The sequence below is a fragment of the Narcine bancroftii genome, chromosome 2 (genome assembly GCF_036971445.1).
Source record: "Narcine bancroftii isolate sNarBan1 chromosome 2, sNarBan1.hap1, whole genome shotgun sequence".
In the NCBI taxonomy this organism is placed as follows: domain Eukaryota; kingdom Metazoa; phylum Chordata; class Chondrichthyes; order Torpediniformes; family Narcinidae; genus Narcine; species Narcine bancroftii.
In genome coordinates this window covers 149,620,503-149,639,436 of record NC_091470.1, presented here as the reverse complement: position 1 = coordinate 149,639,436, position 18,934 = coordinate 149,620,503, and the positions used below count along the sequence as shown (strand labels likewise).

The window sequence follows — 18,934 nt, the reverse complement described above, 5'->3', positions numbered from 1 at the left end:
CAGGAGGGACCACCCTCTCATGCTCTGAAATAATTGTGATATTGATTGAGGTACTTATTTGCACACACATCATGGAAATGAGTGTTCATCACTTCATCCCTACAACAGATGGTGAAATCACTAAATGGTGATCTAGGACTTGAAACACATCCCTGTGAACCCCATGAACAACCTCTTCCCTCTCCACAAGAAATTTTCTTGGCTGCATATGGAGCTAACATGAGAATCAATCTGACAGACGATGACAGGTAATTCCCCTTTCAAACTGAAGTGACTAAGATTAATTTTATTAATTTGTTTTTCTATAGAAATTTCCCATTTTTTGTGGGAAAGGTTGTTGCAATTCCTTTTTACCCCCACTCTTTAAACAGACACTATTTTTTAAGTTAACTGCATTGCTTGCTCTAATAACAAGTGCTTGTCCTACCACTAACTATTGCCAATACATACTCTTATTTTTGGAGGAACCTCAATATTATTAAAGTACTAAAGTATTAAAGTAGATCCATTTTTTTCATGATTGTCTTCTGTATTTAGTTGTCACTTTAGACCACCCTTAAATTGGAGGATTTTCTGTCTGGGCATTCTCCAACCTGATGGCATTAACATTGACTTCTCTGGTTCCTGTGTGCCTACTCTCCGGTTCCCCTTCCTTCCCTTTTCCTCCAACTCTCCACCCCTTCCTTCCATTTCCACAGCCATCCCTCCTCCCCCTGCTTGCTGATGTGCCTTCCCTCCCTTATTCACCTATTACCTCCTGCCTTTGGGACCATGTTCCTCCCCCTGCCCCTCCCATCTGTCTACTTTTTACATACCTTGATGAAGGGCTCAAGGCCATAATGTTAGTTCTGAATCTTTATCTTTGCTAATATAAAGGATACTGTTTGACCAGCTGAGTTTCTCCGGCATTGTGCTTTTACTTCAACCATGGTGTCTGCAGACTTTCAGGTTTTACCTAAAGCTAGTATAGGAATGGCTAATGGTGAAGAAATAAAACCAAGAATTCAGTCCTCATAAAGGAAAGCTAATGGATACCTCAGTGTAAGTTAGTAGCACAGTCTTCTATTTTTCCCTCACATTCTGAGATCCTTAGTTCAGTATTTATTGTGCTTACCTTTTGTCTGCTGAACTGGATGCCTGGCTAAGGTCATTATTTCCAATGAAATTCCGGATTTCAGAGAAGTATGATTCCTCCTTCTCTTCCAAAAGTGCAGTGTTGTCTAATTCAGAGTTGGGGGAGGATGCACTGGTGCCCAGGTGATTAGATGAGACCCCAGAATGTTGGCTTACTGAAAAGGAAGAGGAGAGGATAAGGATACTTGTCCACAGGAACCATGATCTGAAGGGCTAATTTCACTTAACCATACAGAGAAATTGGGGATTTTCTTTTTCCTTCAGAATTGACGAGTTTTTGACCTGCGTTTCAGTAGCACTTAACATACATGCAGAAGATTAAAGAAACCCTCAATTCAGGAAGATTTTGCTCTTTTAATTATTATGAAAAAGTGGTGAAGCCTTCATTTACTTTTGCAAATCAGACTACATTCCCATTGATTCAAGATCATTGAATCACCAAGAAATTGTCTTCCTCGGCAGGATGAAGTGCAGCAGAGTATAAAAATCTTTCAGAGTCTTTATCAATTCAAGTTCATTAAATATACAGCACTCAAAAGAAACATACAAGGTAATGAGATCTGGTCCATTCAACTTATCCCATGCTATGTGGTTATCTGTTTCTTTTGAGTGCTGTATATTTTATGAACTTGAATTGATAAAGACTCTGAAAGATTTTATACTCTGCTACACATCATCCTGCCGAGGAAGACAATTTCTTGATGATTTAATGATCTTGAATCAATGGGAATGTAGTCTGATTTGCAAAAGCAAATGAAGGCTTCACCACTTTTTCATAATAATTAAAAGAGCAAAATCTTCCTGAATTGGACCACGATCCGTAGAAAGTATTATAATGGCAATAATAACAATGTATTATAAAGTATATCACTATAATTCACAGGTGTTGAAGAAAAATAATTCACTGGACAGCATTAAGGAGAAATAGTACAAAGGTTGACTTAAGCCATGCAATTGGGTTTTATCAACAATGTGACACCTTCATTGTCACTTTTAGTGATACCACACTTTTATTTCAAGAGTTTGTAAAACAGAATTTGATTTGGCAAACTGGTTGGAGAGGGTTTACATCGAAAGCTCTAGATTACATTCTAGCAACATATCTAATATGCTGCTGTATCCAAGAGCCTTCCATCAAGCACAGGCCCTGCCAAGAGTAGAAGGGACAGATATCTGACCTGGAATGCTCTCATTCTCGTGTTTCTTGAGGTGGCGATCCAGGTTGGTCTGCTGCCCAAAGCAGCGGTTGCACAAATGACACTTGAATGGCTTCTCTTTATTGTGGATATTGCGAACATGCCTTTGTAAGTTTGAGGAGATGCTGAATGACCTATCACAGTACTTACACCTGGAAGGACAAGCAAACAGTTAGCAGAAACATAATAGGCAAATGAGATTTCTAATCAAACCTTTTCAAACTTAGTCTGTTTAAAGCTCTTGTCAGTTTAATTGGAATATTGAAACCAAGAAGACCTAGAGTTATTGGACTAAGAATCTCATTGTTACATACAGTTCTTGGTATGATCATTTTAAATCCTCTATAAAAGTCAAAGAGGGAAAACTAATAGACATCTCTCAAATCCTTCAATATAGTAAATGATTTCACATGGGGCAGTCTAATTTTTGGAGTTGGAAATATGACAGTCATATTAAATTCAATAAAGTACTCAAGTGCAGGAAACCCCCTGGCATCTGGCATCTATGGGGATTGGCAGATGCCGGATTAGTGAATTTATCGGTTGTTTGAGATTACACGTTGTGCAGATTGGTGAACTGATCGCTGTGGGGGGGTGGGGGGGGGGTGAAATTTTCAACTTTTGTATTTCTTACCTATTTCTGTGATTTTTTTTTGGCCAGTTGCTTGAGGCTGCTGGTTGCATGAATACTGGATAACAGGGGTTTTATTGTAAATAGTGAAAGTATTAAAGATTTCTTTTGACACAGAGAATTGTTTAAAAACTTGTTACTGCACTGATTAGTTAAAAAAAATTGGTGGCACTTCTGGAGCTGCTGCTGGTGTAGACCCTGTGGAGAGGAGGCCCAGTGGGGAGGAGGCCCAGTGGGGAGGAGGCCCAGTGGGGAGGAGGCCCAGTGGGGAGGAGGCCCAGTGGGGAGGAGGCCCAGTGGGGAGGAGGCCCAGTGGGGAGGAGGCCCAGTGGGGAGGAGGCCCAGTGGGGAGGAGGCCCAGTGGGGAGGAGGCCCAGTGGGGAGGAGGCCCAGTGGGGAGGAGGCCCAGTGGGGAGGAGGCCCAGTGGGGAGGAGGCCCAGTGGGGAGGAGGCCCAGTGGGGAGGAGGCCCAGTGGGGAGGAGGCCCAGTGGGGAGGAGGCCCAGTGGGGAGGAGGCCCAGTGGGGAGGAGGCCCAGTGGGGAGGAGGCCCAGTGGGGAGGAGGCCCAGTGGGGAGGAGGCCCAGTGGGGAGGAGGCCCAGTGGGGAGGAGGCCCAGTGGGGAGGAGGCCCAGTGGGGAGGAGGCCCAGTGGGGAGGAGGCCCAGTGGGGAGGAGGCCCAGTGGGGAGGAGGCCCAGTGGGGAGGAGGCCCAGTGGGGAGGAGGCCCAGTGGGGAGGAGGCCCAGTGGGGAGGAGGCCCAGTGGGGAGGAGGCCCAGTGGGGAGGAGGCCCAGTGGGGAGGAGGCCCAGTGGGGAGGAGGCCCAGTGGGGAGGAGGCCCAGTGGGGAGGAGGCCCAGTGGGGAGGAGGCCCAGTGGGGAGGAGGCCCAGTGGGGAGGAGGCCCAGTGGGGAGGAGGCCCAGTGGGGAGGAGGCCCAGTGGGGAGGAGGCCCAGTGGGGAGGAGGCCCAGTGGGGAGGAGGCCCAGTGGGGAGGAGGCCCAGTGGGGAGGAGGCCCAGTGGGGAGGAGGCCCAGTGGGGAGGAGGCCCAGTGGGGAGGAGGCCCAGTGGGGAGGAGGCCCAGTGGGGAGGAGGCCCAGTGGGGAGGAGGCCCAGTGGGGAGGAGGCCCAGTGGGGAGGAGGCCCAGTGGGGAGGAGGCCCAGTGGGGAGGAGGCCCAGTGGGGAGGAGGCCCAGTGGGGAGGAGGCCCAGTGGGGAGGAGGCCCAGTGGGGAGGAGGCCCAGTGGGGAGGAGGCCCAGTGGGGAGGAGGCCCAGTGGGGAGGAGGCCCAGTGGGGAGGAGGCCCAGTGGGGAGGAGGCCCAGTGGGGAGGAGGCCCAGTGGGGAGGAGGCCCAGTGGGGAGGAGGCCCAGTGGGGAGGAGGCCCAGTGGGGAGGAGGCCCAGTGGGGAGGAGGCCCAGTGGGGAGGAGGCCCAGTGGGGAGGAGGCCCAGTGGGGAGGAGGCCCAGTGGGGAGGAGGCCCAGTGGGGAGGAGGCCCAGTGGGGAGGAGGCCCAGTGGGGAGGAGGCCCAGTGGGGAGGAGGCCCAGTGGGGAGGAGGCCCAGTGGGGAGGAGGCCCAGTGGGGAGGAGGCCCAGTGGGGAGGAGGCCCAGTGGGGAGGAGGCCCAGTGGGGAGGAGGCCCAGTGGGGAGGAGGCCCAGTGGGGAGGAGGCCCAGTGGGGAGGAGGCCCAGTGGGGAGGAGGCCCAGTGGGGAGGAGGCCCAGTGGGGAGGAGGCCCAGTGGGGAGGAGGCCCAGTGGGGAGGAGGCCCAGTGGGGAGGAGGCCCAGTGGGGAGGAGGCCCAGTGGGGAGGAGGCCCAGTGGGGAGGAGGCCCAGTGGGGAGGAGGCCCAGTGGGGAGGAGGCCCAGTGGGGAGGAGGCCCAGTGGGGAGGAGGCCCAGTGGGGAGGAGGCCCAGTGGGGAGGAGGCCCAGTGGGGAGGAGGCCCAGTGGGGAGGAGGCCCAGTGGGGAGGAGGCCCAGTGGGGAGGAGGCCCAGTGGGGAGGAGGCCCAGTGGGGAGGAGGCCCAGTGGGGAGGAGGCCCAGTGGGGAGGAGGCCCAGTGGGGAGGAGGCCCAGTGGGGAGGAGGCCCAGTGGGGAGGAGGCCCAGTGGGGAGGAGGCCCAGTGGGGAGGAGGCCCAGTGGGGAGGAGGCCCAGTGGGGAGGAGGCCCAGTGGGGAGGAGGCCCAGTGGGGAGGAGGCCCAGTGGGGAGGAGGCCCAGTGGGGAGGAGGCCCAGTGGGGAGGAGGCCCAGTGGGGAGGAGGCCCAGTGGGGAGGAGGCCCAGTGGGGAGGAGGCCCAGTGGGGAGGAGGCCCAGTGGGGAGGAGGCCCAGTGGGGAGGAGGCCCAGTGGGGAGGAGGCCCAGTGGGGAGGAGGCCCAGTGGGGAGGAGGCCCAGTGGGGAGGAGGCCCAGTGGGGAGGAGGCCCAGTGGGGAGGAGGCCCAGTGGGGAGGAGGCCCAGTGGGGAGGAGGCCCAGTGGGGAGGAGGCCCAGTGGGGAGGAGGCCCAGTGGGGAGGAGGCCCAGTGGGGAGGAGGCCCAGTGGGGAGGAGGCCCAGTGGGGAGGAGGCCCAGTGGGGAGGAGGCCCAGTGGGGAGGAGGCCCAGTGGGGAGGAGGCCCAGTGGGGAGGAGGCCCAGTGGGGAGGAGGCCCAGTGGGGAGGAGGCCCAGTGGGGAGGAGGCCCAGTGGGGAGGAGGCCCAGTGGGGAGGAGGCCCAGTGGGGAGGAGGCCCAGTGGGGAGGAGGCCCAGTGGGGAGGAGGCCCAGTGGGGAGGAGGCCCAGTGGGGAGGAGGCCCAGTGGGGAGGAGGCCCAGTGGGGAGGAGGCCCAGTGGGGAGGAGGCCCAGTGGGGAGGAGGCCCAGTGGGGAGGAGGCCCAGTGGGGAGGAGGCCCAGTGGGGAGGAGGCCCAGTGGGGAGGAGGCCCAGTGGGGAGGAGGCCCAGTGGGGAGGAGGCCCAGTGGGGAGGAGGCCCAGTGGGGAGGAGGCCCAGTGGGGAGGAGGCCCAGTGGGGAGGAGGCCCAGTGGGGAGGAGGCCCAGTGGGGAGGAGGCCCAGTGGGGAGGAGGCCCAGTGGGGAGGAGGCCCAGTGGGGAGGAGGCCCAGTGGGGAGGAGGCCCAGTGGGGAGGAGGCCCAGTGGGGAGGAGGCCCAGTGGGGAGGAGGCCCAGTGGGGAGGAGGCCCAGTGGGGAGGAGGCCCAGTGGGGAGGAGGCCCAGTGGGGAGGAGGCCCAGTGGGGAGGAGGCCCAGTGGGGAGGAGGCCCAGTGGGGAGGAGGCCCAGTGGGGAGGAGGCCCAGTGGGGAGGAGGCCCAGTGGGGAGGAGGCCCAGTGGGGAGGAGGCCCAGTGGGGAGGAGGCCCAGTGGGGAGGAGGCCCAGTGGAGAGGAGGCCCAGTGGAGAGGAGACCCTGTGGAGAGGAGAGACAGTGCTCCACTGCAGGGTTCTACCACCCAGTCTAACTGCCCACAGCTCCATACAGGCTTTAAACCACTTGTCAAAGGAGCTGATGGAGCCTTTGTTCAGCAGCAGCCTTGAGGTGTTGAATACTCCAGGGAAGCAGAGGTGGACCTCTACAGGTGAAGAACACACAAGTGGTGGTCTGCTAGTGTTTCGACATGAGGAACCTACACAGGCTGTGAGCTGCTGGCGACTGTGGTCAAAGAGCTCGCACCATGCTGTGGACTGCTGGAGATTGGCTGAAGGAGGACAAGGTATCGGAGCTGGGATGCAAGTGGGTGCCGAGGGCAATGAAAGCTTCCTGATCACATTGGAAGTTTGGATCTGGAACTCAGGTTGCTGATGGTTTGGACTGAAAACTGTGTGGCTGCAGTGGCGTGGGAGTGGTGGAGGTGAATTTATGGACACTCAGCGTCTCTGGGGTACTCTCTTTTACTTCTCTGTAAGGAGTGCTAGGCCATTCCTGCTGATGGAGATCTTTGCCTTACAGCAGATTAAAACCAATTTCCTGTAATATTACACCCATTTTGTTACATGACAATCAAGGAATCTTAAACTGAGGGAAATGATGTAACTGGATAATTAAAGAGTAGATTGTTCTAACAGGATAAAATGAAGAGTCACGAGTGAAGGCATGTACGGACTATTTTAATGCTGTGGATACTTTGTAATTAATTAAACAAAATATAAATAAACGACCAAAGGTGAGTTAGAAACTAACACTTTTTATTCTAATGCTGATGGAGGAATAAACGATATTACAATTAAATTAGACATACAGCACTGCAACAGGTCAATTCGGCCATGGGAGTCTATGCCTGCCCAAATTACACCCCATTTACCTACACCTTGGTACATTTTTGAAGGGTGGGAGCCCCTGAAGAAAACCCATGCTGATATGGGGAGAACATACATACTCCTTACAGACAGGGCAGGATTCGAATCCAGGTCCGGACCCAATCGCTTAATGGCCAAAGTGTATTCAAAATTTAATTATTAGTGATTTCAGTTTCTTAGAGTGCTAGAAGTAGAATTACCTAATAATTTAAGATGAAGGAAAATGGACATTTGCAAAACTGGGATTGAGATCCACAACAATCAATTGTCATTTCATTAGAATTATGGGGAAGGGCCTTTATGCCAATGCATCATTAACCTTCATTTAATGCAAGAGAACATGCTGATAGCTCTTTTGAAAGATCACATGGATAACAGGGTCAGAACAGGCTGTGAAAGGTCTGCTGACATTTGCTGTCTGCACTGAAAGGTGCAGAGAATGGACAACGGGGGTAAGTATGGGGAGATTCTGAGGAACGATCTCTCTTGTTCACCTCAACCTCAGTGACCAGCAAGGAGGTAAAAGGAGAACTTGGGGAAGGGGGGCAATGGGGGGGGGGGGGGCAGGAAAGGCTCAGGGTTCCAAAGAGTTAACATATGGTGAACAGAGCACACAGCACAGTCTGTGAACTATTCCCAGGGGTTTATTGATAGAATTGATATACCACAATTTTACTTTGCTGTACAAACAGCAGATTTCCACTTGCACTGCTAATTGTGCTGGGAAAATTACTGGGCATCAAAATTTTTAATCAGATGAATCCTTTTATGTTCTGCCTAAAAAATGCCTGCTGCTAATTTAAGACCCTGGTGCAGCATGGGTCAGATGCAATTGTCAAATGGCGAGAAAGCTCGAGTGTTTTGCTTAGTGCACCAGGGACCAAGAGTTACTTCATCTGGACCGGCTGGTCATCAGCACAGTGCCCGGATCATTTGCTCTAAAACTGGGGTCTTCGAGCGGTCACTGTTCATCAGACAATCTCCTTGCGCAATCTGATAATCACTGTGCAAGTGAAGTGCTCTGCACCATGAACCATGAAGGGTTTTAAAACAAAGCCTCGGCTCACTATCCAATGTGCTGCATATTTACCTCAAAGTCAACTTGAAAAGTTGCAGGGAAAATGATCCCAGTCATTTGTTAGGGCAAATTGTTTCTAAATGACCTAATCATACAGAAAGAGAGAGAGAAAAAAAAAATGAAAAAATGCTGACAAAGCTAAAACATCATCCTTAGGGGATTTTCAATCTGTAATAGAGGCGGCAAACAGGGAATGAGAAAGTGACGTCTACAATCAGCAAAGGTTTAAACAGCATCAATCTTCTTTCTTTGCACTTTTAAAATTCCTTAATCTGCCAGTTGCAGTTTCTCAGGATTGATCCAGTAGATTGGGAACAGAAAAAGGTCTTTTGCACTCCTCTTATGCATTCTTGTGGAATGAGAGAGTTGAGGTTGTGGGAGTAGTTGGGAGGAAGGTGAAGAAGTCAACTATTCTTTGTTCTGAAGATATTTTTCCCTTTTTAAGGTGGGAGTGAGTGATGACCGGGGGGGGTGGGGTGCAATGGGTGGTGATGAGTGGGCTATTCACTTGATCATGTACAATCTTGGCTGATATATTCTAGCCCACCAGCAGATAAGGACAATCTACACTGCCAAGTTCATTTCTTGTTCTGAAAGCAATTTTAACTGCCTGCCTTCTCAGGAGATATGATAGATCCTGGAAGGAAGCATGGGAGCTCTTTGTGAGTAGACTGTAACATTCATCCTTCAATTAACAACTCCAAACCACCAAAACCAGTCATTTTCCTCATTCGTTAGCTCTGTAAAATCTTAGAAATTCAACGTGGATGAAACATGAAAGAAATTGAATGGCAGTATTACTCTGATCTGTATACTTGTTTTATCCAATATTAGATCAATTTGTCTGGCATGCAAAAATGGAGAGAGCTCCCTGACATCAGAATGCAAGGCCCTCCATTTTAATGAAGGGGTTTCCATCCTTTTGGCAAGGCTGAATTAAATTATTTTGTGTTGAAATATGATTTTACAAGCAAGTAAATAAGAGTTCTTTGCATAAATTTTAAATGATGCACAAGTGTGAATTCTGTCTGATCTGCATGTTCCCACTGGCTCTTTGAACAGCACATTTCCCACACCCGAGTAAATGAACAGTAGCATCTGGTTAGGATGATGAAATTACCAACACAGTAAAGACTGAAGCAGTTAGGTCTTATTCAGACCCACTGGCAGGGATTTTTTCTTTGCTTTTCTAATAAATTTCATTTCACTATTTAATGTAAATTATCTTAAGCATCATGGAATTCTTGGCACCAGCCAACATTCCTACAAGAAATATAATAGCCATATTTCTTTAATCTAACATTTACAGAAATAACCTATGGAGCCAACCATGACTTTATGGTGAAGATTCTTGTCCCCTCAGTTTGGAAGTTCATTTCCATTGACATTCTGGAGTTATCAGGCATTGTCTGGACTGACACTCCAGTTGTCTAGATGGGTGCTACACTATCAAAGGTGCTGTCTATCAGATGAAAATTTTGCCCCTATTGTCATCTCAGAAGTATTCTATTATATAGTTTTTATGTGTGAGACCAGATCCCGAAACAAACATGCATTTCCAAGTTATGTCATGGGATGAAATTACCATACAGTGGAAAAGATTCAATGCAATCAGGCAGGACCAGGCAAAAATGAACTGGGAGCTGCTACTTGCAGCTAAGTCGACAGATAACTAGCAGGAGTAAAGGAGAAGGGAAATAATTCAGGGCTAACATGTATCATTGGGGTGAAAAGTAACGACAACAACTCGAAGGAATCCTAGATGTCAACTGATATTGAAGCTTTGCAAAAAATAGTGGCTCCTGGCAATGGTATTTGAAAAATAATCAGGAGGTGGAAGAGGGGACACAAATAGCAATGGCAGACAGCATTCAGGAAAATGGCAAAGCATTTTTTAAGTACATTAAAGTTAAGGGGGTAACACGGGCCCCTTAGGGGCCAAAGTGATTATCTGTGCCAGAGAATATAGATAGGTAAATGAACACTCTTCAACTGCATTTATCCTGGAGGAGTAAACAATATAGTTTGTGGTGGTGGAATTGTAGAACAAATAATCATTGAGAAGAGAAGATATTTGGATGTCTTTATAGGCTTAAAGATGAATAAATCCCCAGGATTTTTTTTTTAGATATATTCCAGGAGAACGATTGCAAGGCTCTTACAGATGTGTTCAAATTTTTTCTGCCCACAGAAGAGGAGCCCAATGACTGCAAGAGAGCAAATTTGGTACTTTTATTCAAAAATGGTAGCAGGGATCAGCAAGGTAGTTACAGGCTGGTGAGTCTACCATCAGTGGTAGGGAACCTATTGGGGGAAAAAAATTCTGAATGAAGAGATTATACTGCAATGGAGGAGACAGGGAATGTCAATAGCTCTGTCTGAATAATTTATTAATTTCTTTGTGGAGGTGACTGATTCCCCCCAGAAGGGCGGCATGGTTAGTGTAGAGGTCAGTGACCAGGGTTCGAACCTGGCGCTGTCTGTAAGGAGTTTGTACATTCTCCCCTTTCTGATGTCTGCATGGGTTTCCTCTGGGTGCTCTGCTTCTTCCCACCATTTAAAACATGCCTGGGGTTGTAGGTCAATTGGGTGCAATTAAGCCACATGGGCTCGTGGGCCAAAAGGGCCTGTTACTGTACTGTATGTCTAAATTTAAATTCAAACAGTAAAGTCTGCAGATGCTGGGATTGAATGCAATATCTGAACATGCTGGAGAAACTCAGGAGGTCATATAGCATCCATAGGAAATAAATGGTGACCAAAGAAACAGGTCTGGACCATACGTCAGGTATAAATGAAAACAGGTAAGCACCTGAGTAAAATGTGGAGTGGGGAGCGTGGGGAAGAGGAGAGGAAAGTGGAAGGGGCAGGGGAGGAGCACAGGTAAGACATCATAGGTGGATACAGGCAGGAGGGAAGATGAGAAAATAAAGCTAATAAGTGATGGAGGAGTGGGTAACATCCATACTGACTCCTGGGAATCTCTAGTCCATGACCACTGAAAGAGGTGAACGAACATTCAGGATAATATTGAGGATTATATACTTAGAGCACATAGTAAGTAAGCAGTGGAAAGAGTGCACCAACTCACAAACTACCCACTACCTACTCCTTCAGCTCCTTCCTATATTAGACATCTTAGAACCCACAAAACCTATAGAGTTGAATTTGACAACTTCAACCCTGAGAATTGCTTGAGAAAGAGAAGGAAGACATTCATGTAAAAACAAGAAGATCTCTGGGTGTCTGGCCAATTTTTACCTCATATTCCAACATTATTGGGTTATTTTCTATTTGCTGTGATCCTGTCAACAAAAACTGACTACGAGTTTAGATATATTATTATTAGAGACATGAGTTGAAAAGCTGCTTTATTGACATGCAAGATATATTTAAATGCAATTTCTGTCATTATGGATGCTGAAAGCATCCAAAGGCTTTAGAATCCCAGGAGAATGTTTAATTAGATTAGGTTCTCCACAATTCATTTAGTATCTTCAAATATTATCTTAAACACTGCAAAGAACACTTCATTACTATGTTAACCTTTAAATTGTATGATTTCTAGAGCCTGCTTTTGAATCATCTTAAATTAACTCTTTTGTTCATTCAGTAATGGAGCATAGATCTTTTCCAAATAGGATGTTGAAGGCCAGCACAATTTCCTGCCGTTTACTGTAGTATTTATACCAATATCCAAAGCAAAACTACTAAAGTTACCACTGTCCAAAGGCTGAGCATGATCATTTTACTTCTGATTAATGTATTTGCTTGTACAACCATTAGGCAATGTTCACTTTTTTTAAAAAGCTGATCCTCCCATGGCATTATCCGAGGTTGTGATCTGTAGCTGTTAACTTTGAGTTAACAGCTCTCTATTTAAATACCTTGTTCATGTGCTAATCTGTAACACATAAAGAAATGGCTTAACTAGAAAAACCTAGTGAAATGTAGTTGCTTAAAATTCCTGAGGGCAGTTTTAATTGCTTGCAAATGTCTTGCTGCAGTTCTGAAAAAAATCAAAATCAAATGGCAAATTTCCTTTCCTTTACAACAGAAATCTTTCTGAGACAGAGACATACTGAAGTGCAGTACATACATTCAGCACTTCTTCCACTCGGGCAGATACCTTTTCTGAATTGATGCACTGGGTCAGATTGAGCCTCCAATACAAGCAGCATTCTGATGTTGACTGATGTTGCCATGTTCTCCACTATTGCTTTTTAATACTGCAAAGCAGAAATTGGAGATGCACTTTGGAGTGTCTGAGCTCTTGTTCTGCCCCTGAATTAATATCGAGTCCAAATCAGGTATAGCTGAGGGAGCAAAAGCATTTGCACACATCCCCTCAGCTTCACTCAAGGATGGCTGGCACACAAATGCATTGATTTAAAAAGTGTCATTTACTTTCTAAAAGGTCGTTTTGGTGAGCTTTATGTGGACTACTTTTACTTCACTATGTTTGAAATTACAGCAAGGAAATATATTTCAAATTAAATATTTTGATTATAATAACTTTTAAAATAACTTTCATTATTCAAATTCCTGAAATGCATTTAAATGGTTTGCAAATATTCGAAAGTATCGGACTGGATTGAAGGCTTCAGGTTGCCTGAGGGCTGGTTGTCACTTGTAACCTCATTGACCTCATGAAAGGATGCACTACATAGAATCCTGCACTTGCTACAGTATTTAAAAGTTGCTGCAGGATTAGTTTACAGACTAATTGCGAGCAGTGGAATGGGCTGAGAACATAAGCAGTATCTTTTCAGCTGAAGACATATGAGTGAGGATATGGTTTATTAGGAAGCAGGCCTGAATTGTACTGAACATTGTGGTTTTCTATTCCTACCTATAAGGTTGTTCTCCTGTGTGCGTTCTGAGATGCCGAGTCAGATTGGCTGATCTAGGAAAGATCTTCCCACAGTACCTGAAAGGAGAAATTATGATTAGAAGTGGAAAAGCAATTCTAGAAGTGACGATTGCAATTTATGAGTTACAAATACATCCATGATTGATTTACTTCTTGTGTGAGATTTATCTATGATGCTGTGAATCAAAGAACTGCCTTAAGGTGATGGTAATAATGATTACATTTCTTTAACTTGGCAGAAGAAATAACTGCAAACCTCATTTCAGTGAGATTTGTTTGTAACTTCACTTTCAAAGGGCTTTAAGTCTTTGGTAGATTCCAAAATCCATAATTGGTCTTGTTGTTTAACTGAAGGGAACAGTGGCTTATCTGAGAGTGGATCTTAGCCAAGCAATCTGACTGCACAATGGCAGTGGAATGAAAAGGGCTGAGTGCTATTGGCATGCAAGAAGAACTTGGTCTCATGTTGTATGTCATGTTTATGAGGAAGAGGAGTGAGCCTCTGACCTGCATGTGTATCGCTCCTTTCCTTTGCGGAGTATGGCATCAGACAGCGTGGATGGAGGCGATCGGAAGTTGAAGCCATGGTGGGGAGAGGGTTGCAGAGCACCTATGGAGTCCATTTTCAGTGTACCAAAACTCTCCAGCTTTTCTGTCATATTTTCCATAGCAGCCATCTGTAAAAGATCACAACATAATTTTCAAGCTTCCAACTTAGAGGAAAAGGGAAAGGAATGAACAATTTAGCTCAGCCATGTCCAGATACAATAGCACAAAAAATGTTAATAGAATCATAACAAGAGGAACAGACCATTCATGCCCTCAAACTTCCTTTCAATCTAATTATTGGATTGAAGCAGATTGAGCCCATTTGTCAATCTTCTTGCTTATTTCTCAAATCCCTTTTGAAACAAAAGCCTTACAAGTATAGTTTTGTTTGAGCTTACCCAGCATTTATGGAATTTTGGTCAATTTCTGACCCAAACCATATCTAATATTTACTTCTTAGTCTTCATTCATCCACTAAAGAAAATTGCTTTTTGATCAAGACTGTAGAATTAGTCAAGGGATTCTTGTTTGATAACCTAGTGAAACCATATGTTAAGAAGAGCTCGTATCCCAGGTTTGATATTGCACTGGATCAACACTCCAAGCAGACTGAAGCATTGAAGATTTTTCCACCTCACATGCTTCATGCCTTTCTGGAATCAGGTGGGGCCTACACTAATCTAATATCAGAATTAAAATGAAACTGCTTTGTGACTGTGATAAATGTCTAGTTCAGTGGTGCCCCTAGAATCAATTTCACTCACTGGATCTCAGTCAAAAACAGTCAGTGGTTAGTGCTTCCTGTCGCAAGCATATCACACTCATGTGATTCTGGATCGTGAGTGTCAGGAGATTGTTCAAGGACCTCAAATACATGCGGGTCAATGCTGTGAACCAGAATGAATTGTCACTTCTATATCCCAGAGAAGCAAAGCTTTTAGCCAGCTCTGTTATTATACAGTATATACAGTAAGTCCTTGAATAATATTGTTTCAGTATAAAATACTGTCACACTTTATTATTGTTTGTGTTTGGTTTTGTTTAACCACCATTTCACTTAAAATAGGACTTTCCAAGAATGTCTCAACAATGTTAAGTGAAAAACCACTGTATGTTAAGTGAATGCACCCTGTATGTATGTGTATATCTATCTCTCACACACACACATAAATACAAAGATTCCCGTGACTTTTAATCACAATCTGAGATATTAAATTTTTAAAAAATTAAAAAGTCATGGGAATCTCAGTTTAAAAAAAGTTACTTTTCACAATAGATCATAAAATAAATATTGCCTTAATTGTTTAAGGAGTGTTTGCAAACAAAAGTACAGATAAAGGAAAAACAAACAGACAACCATGTAAAGAGTTCAGAAAATTAAGAATGACTCAGAAAATTGGAACTATATAACGAGATAAGACTATATTAGTGGATTAGTTTTTAACCTGTTCACATGACATGTGTCAGCCTTGACTCAGTAAGTAGTACTCTCAGCTCAGAATCAGAAGGTTATGGGTTTAAGCCCCACTTCAAGAATAGAGCATATAATTTGGCATGACATTCCAATGTTATTTCAGAGGTGTTGTTTTTCAACTGAGTCTTCAAACCATATGTGTATTCAAGTGGATATAAACATTCTCACAGCATTATTCAAAGTAACAAAACTTTCCTAGTAACCTGACCCACTTTTATCTCACGCAGTTATCAATTAATATCTGAGGAATTTATTGTGGCAAATTGGCTGCTTTGTGGATGAATTAATGATAGTAAATATACTTGTTAAAATCTAATTAATTGACATCCTTGAAGCAACTGAGGAGTTGAAAGGTTCAGTTTCTCTGCAAGTCTCACTTTGTCCCATGATTCCCACATTAAAATGACAGCTAAATAGGCAAGAATCCACTGGTTATGTCTGCACAGGAACTTCCAGGCTGGCAGGTTGCCTCCTTAATGCCAGGATATCATTGAACAGCTCCAAGAGATTCTGGAATGAAGGGCGAACAGCTGGACTTAATGGTCTATTATGAATCCATAAAAAGTATTGAAGCAGCATAGGATTTTTCAAGACCTCCAAATTAATGATCTCAAAATTATTACGTGTTATGTGCCATTGGGTGTAACATAGGAGAAGTGTGGCTGGAGATGGAGCAAGATTGAGAGTTGTAGTTTCCTAGGTCATTAAGCCTATCCTGGGGAATGTTATACTGTGCAGATCAGACACATTGTACAGGCTGGGACCAACATCCTTGTGCTTTGGGTTTGATTTGATCTGTTGGAGGATTTGAATGAGTTGACAAACTGGGCAAAGATACTGATGGAGAAATGCAGTTGTGAATACTGAAGACAGAAAATATATGAAGAAATTTGAAAAGTAATGAAGACAATTTAAAAAAAAACCATTAAATTGCCTCTGGCACAATTTTATGGAATATGGTTCAATGGCAGAGTTAGAATGATTAAGGCATTGAAAGCAAAAAATGTTCCATTTTTTATGATCTAGCAAATAAAATCTACCAACCTTAGCTTTTAAATTAATTAAAATGATAGCAACTGTTTTGTTTAATGGGGAAGAATTCGTATGTTCTTTTGAATTTTATCTTTTTCTTCAAATTTTATTAAGTGTGGTCTGTTATTTTGGATTCCATCAGTAGCAGGATCAACACCTTCAATAGAGGTAGAAGGAAATTTGAAAATATCTTCAAATTATTGCAACAATTTTGTTTTGAAAGTTAGAGAGTAAATTACTGAAAATTATACATAAAAAATGAGAAAAGATCATTAGAAATTTGATGTTAAACAGGAAAGATTGCAGACACCGTGAATATGATGTAAGACACAAAAGTGCTGGAGAAACTCAAAAGGTCAGGCAGCATCCATAGGAAGCAAAGGTATATAATCCAACATTTTGGATCTGAACCCTTTGTCAAAATGAGCAGAAAATGCCTGCCTGCTCATCCTTTGACCAAAGGCTCAGGCCTGAAACATTTGGATGTATTTTTGCTTCCTATGGATGCTGCCTGTCCTGCTGAGTTTCTCCTGCTCTTTTGTGTATTGTATTAGAAATTTGATCCTACTTCTGAAATGTATTTTTTTTGCAATTATGTGTTAATTTCCAAGTAAAATAAATCATCTAAATGGTTTGATAATTGCAAAGCTTCTATCAGTGATTTTCCCATAGAGAAATGAAGTGTTGAGGAAGAAACTGAGAGTGGCAGATTTCTAGCACCAGTTAGCTACTTTATAAAGAAAGACTTAATCATGAAAGACTTATAATACAGAAAGGGTATTCATCCCATCATATTTATACTGGTGAATAAATAGTTCTCCAGCCTTACCCTCCCTGCCAACAGCAAGGTTGTGGCTCTAAAGGTTGGAACCCTTCATGTACTGTTTTGCTGTGATCGGGCAATAACCCACTACACTCTGGCTGCAAAGGTCTATCATAATCTCCCCTTCAATTCTTCTATAAATTGTGCCAAAATTCCCCACTCTGTGATCCAGTTCCCCAATCTCCAGGCAACCCAACCCCTCTTGCCTCATCAGTCCGAGGCACCAAATGGGCTACCAACCACAAGCTTTCATCCCTACATAACACAAATCAGGGCCCAGCCCCAAACCCAGACACTGCATTTTGCTTTATATGTTGTGGAATGCATAAGGGAATGTCTGCAACAGGCAGACAAAGTAGGGTGGCCATGGTGATAGGTTACTTTATGTCTATATAGAGATATATAGATAGTAACCTATGACCATGTCCTCCTTTGGAATGGCCACCCTAGCAGACAGTGACAACTGACACACCACTGTCCCAAAACAATAATTGGCATGCAGCACAATGGTTTAACTGCACTGAAAAAAGATCCACGCATCTCTGTGTTTTGACCATTAATGGAATGCCACTTCAAATAGTGGTTAAGGCCAGAGAAACTAGTGAATCATATTGAAAAGATAGTTAAAGTCAATATGGGGTTTCAATGAAATGGTTGTAAAGGATCGGAGATTTCAGATTTTAGGATTATTATCAGAGAACATGCATGACATCACACAACCCTGAGATTCTTTTTCCTGCCGGCCAGGCAGAATTACCCCATAAGGAACCTGGACCTTGGATTAAAAGGAAAGTGCCATCCTAATGCCATCTAAGAAGCTTAATTTTATTCTCATGTTTATATAAGTGGAAATATAATGATAATACAATATCTTATCAAATTATCAAGCATCTTGAAAGAGTGTACAAAATAATTCTTTCTTGAAATTATTTAAACAATGCTATCATGGACTTTGAACATTTACATAAGAAAGAAGTCATTCAGCCCAAATTGTCTGTGACAGTCAAAAAAGAGATCCTTACCCTGCAGGTTAAAGCTTTTCAACTGCACATCTCAGCACCTTTTAAATGTGATGAGGATTCTGCTTCACACATTTCCACTCAATGAGCTCCGGGCTCTGGTTGCTGTCTGCGTATCCATCAGTCATTCTACTCTGCCATTGAACCATATTCCATAAAATTGTGCCAGAGGCCATTTAATGTTTTTTTTAAATTGTCTTCATTACTTTTCAAATTTCTTCATATATTTTCTGTCTTCAGTATTCACAACTGCATTTCTCCATCAGTATCTTTGCCCAGTTTGTCAACTCATTCAAATCCTCCAACAGATCAAATCAAACCCAAAGCACAAGGATGTTGGTACAATGTGTCTGATCTGCACAGTATAACATTCCCCAGGATAGGCTTAATGACCTAGGAAACTACAACTCTCAATCTTGCTCCATCTCCAGCCACACTTCTCCTATGTTATACCCAATGGCACATAACACTTGTAATAATTTTGAGATCATTAATTTGGAGGTCTTACTTCTTAATCTTTTTTCTTAACTCCTATGCCACTTCAATACCTTTTTTGGATTCATAATAGACCATTAAGTCCAGCTATTCGCCCTTCATTTCAGAATGTCTTGGAGCTGTTCAATGATATCCTGGCATTAAGGCAGCATCATGAAAACAGAATTTAGATCAAACATGATCTCACTTCATGATGCAACAGATTCAAATTTGAATGATTTTCTGTTCATGTGCTCAGATAGAGTCAGGCCTCATCCAATTTGATCAATACATTCTCAACGTTCCCAAGCCAAACCACTTCACAGTGAATGCAGAAATCTACAGATGCTGGAAAACACTCAAAGT

General features: G+C 44.9%; 1 protein-coding gene across 13 annotated transcripts in view; it reads right to left on the bottom strand.

The window, feature by feature from the left end:
• prdm16 (PR domain containing 16) overlaps positions 1–18,934 on the bottom strand; it is an 829,575-nt gene that overhangs the window by 39,398 nt on the left and 771,243 nt on the right. For 12 of the 13 annotated variants that reach the window (XR_011351692.1, XM_069918526.1, XM_069918527.1 and 9 more), the window contains 4 exons: positions 13,705–13,874; positions 13,177–13,254; positions 2,313–2,482; positions 1,115–1,289 (listed from right to left, as the gene is read on the bottom strand). Coding sequence is in view for 12 of the 13 variants with exons in the window: in XM_069918526.1 (XP_069774627.1) it covers positions 1,115–1,289; positions 2,313–2,482; positions 13,177–13,254; positions 13,705–13,874 (593 nt within the window). In the remaining variant the exon portion in view is untranslated. Of the gene's footprint in view, positions 1–1,114; positions 1,290–2,312; positions 2,483–8,336; positions 8,410–13,176; positions 13,255–13,704; positions 13,875–18,934 lie in introns of those variants that run through there. The other variant, XM_069918530.1, reaches the window with a different exon arrangement.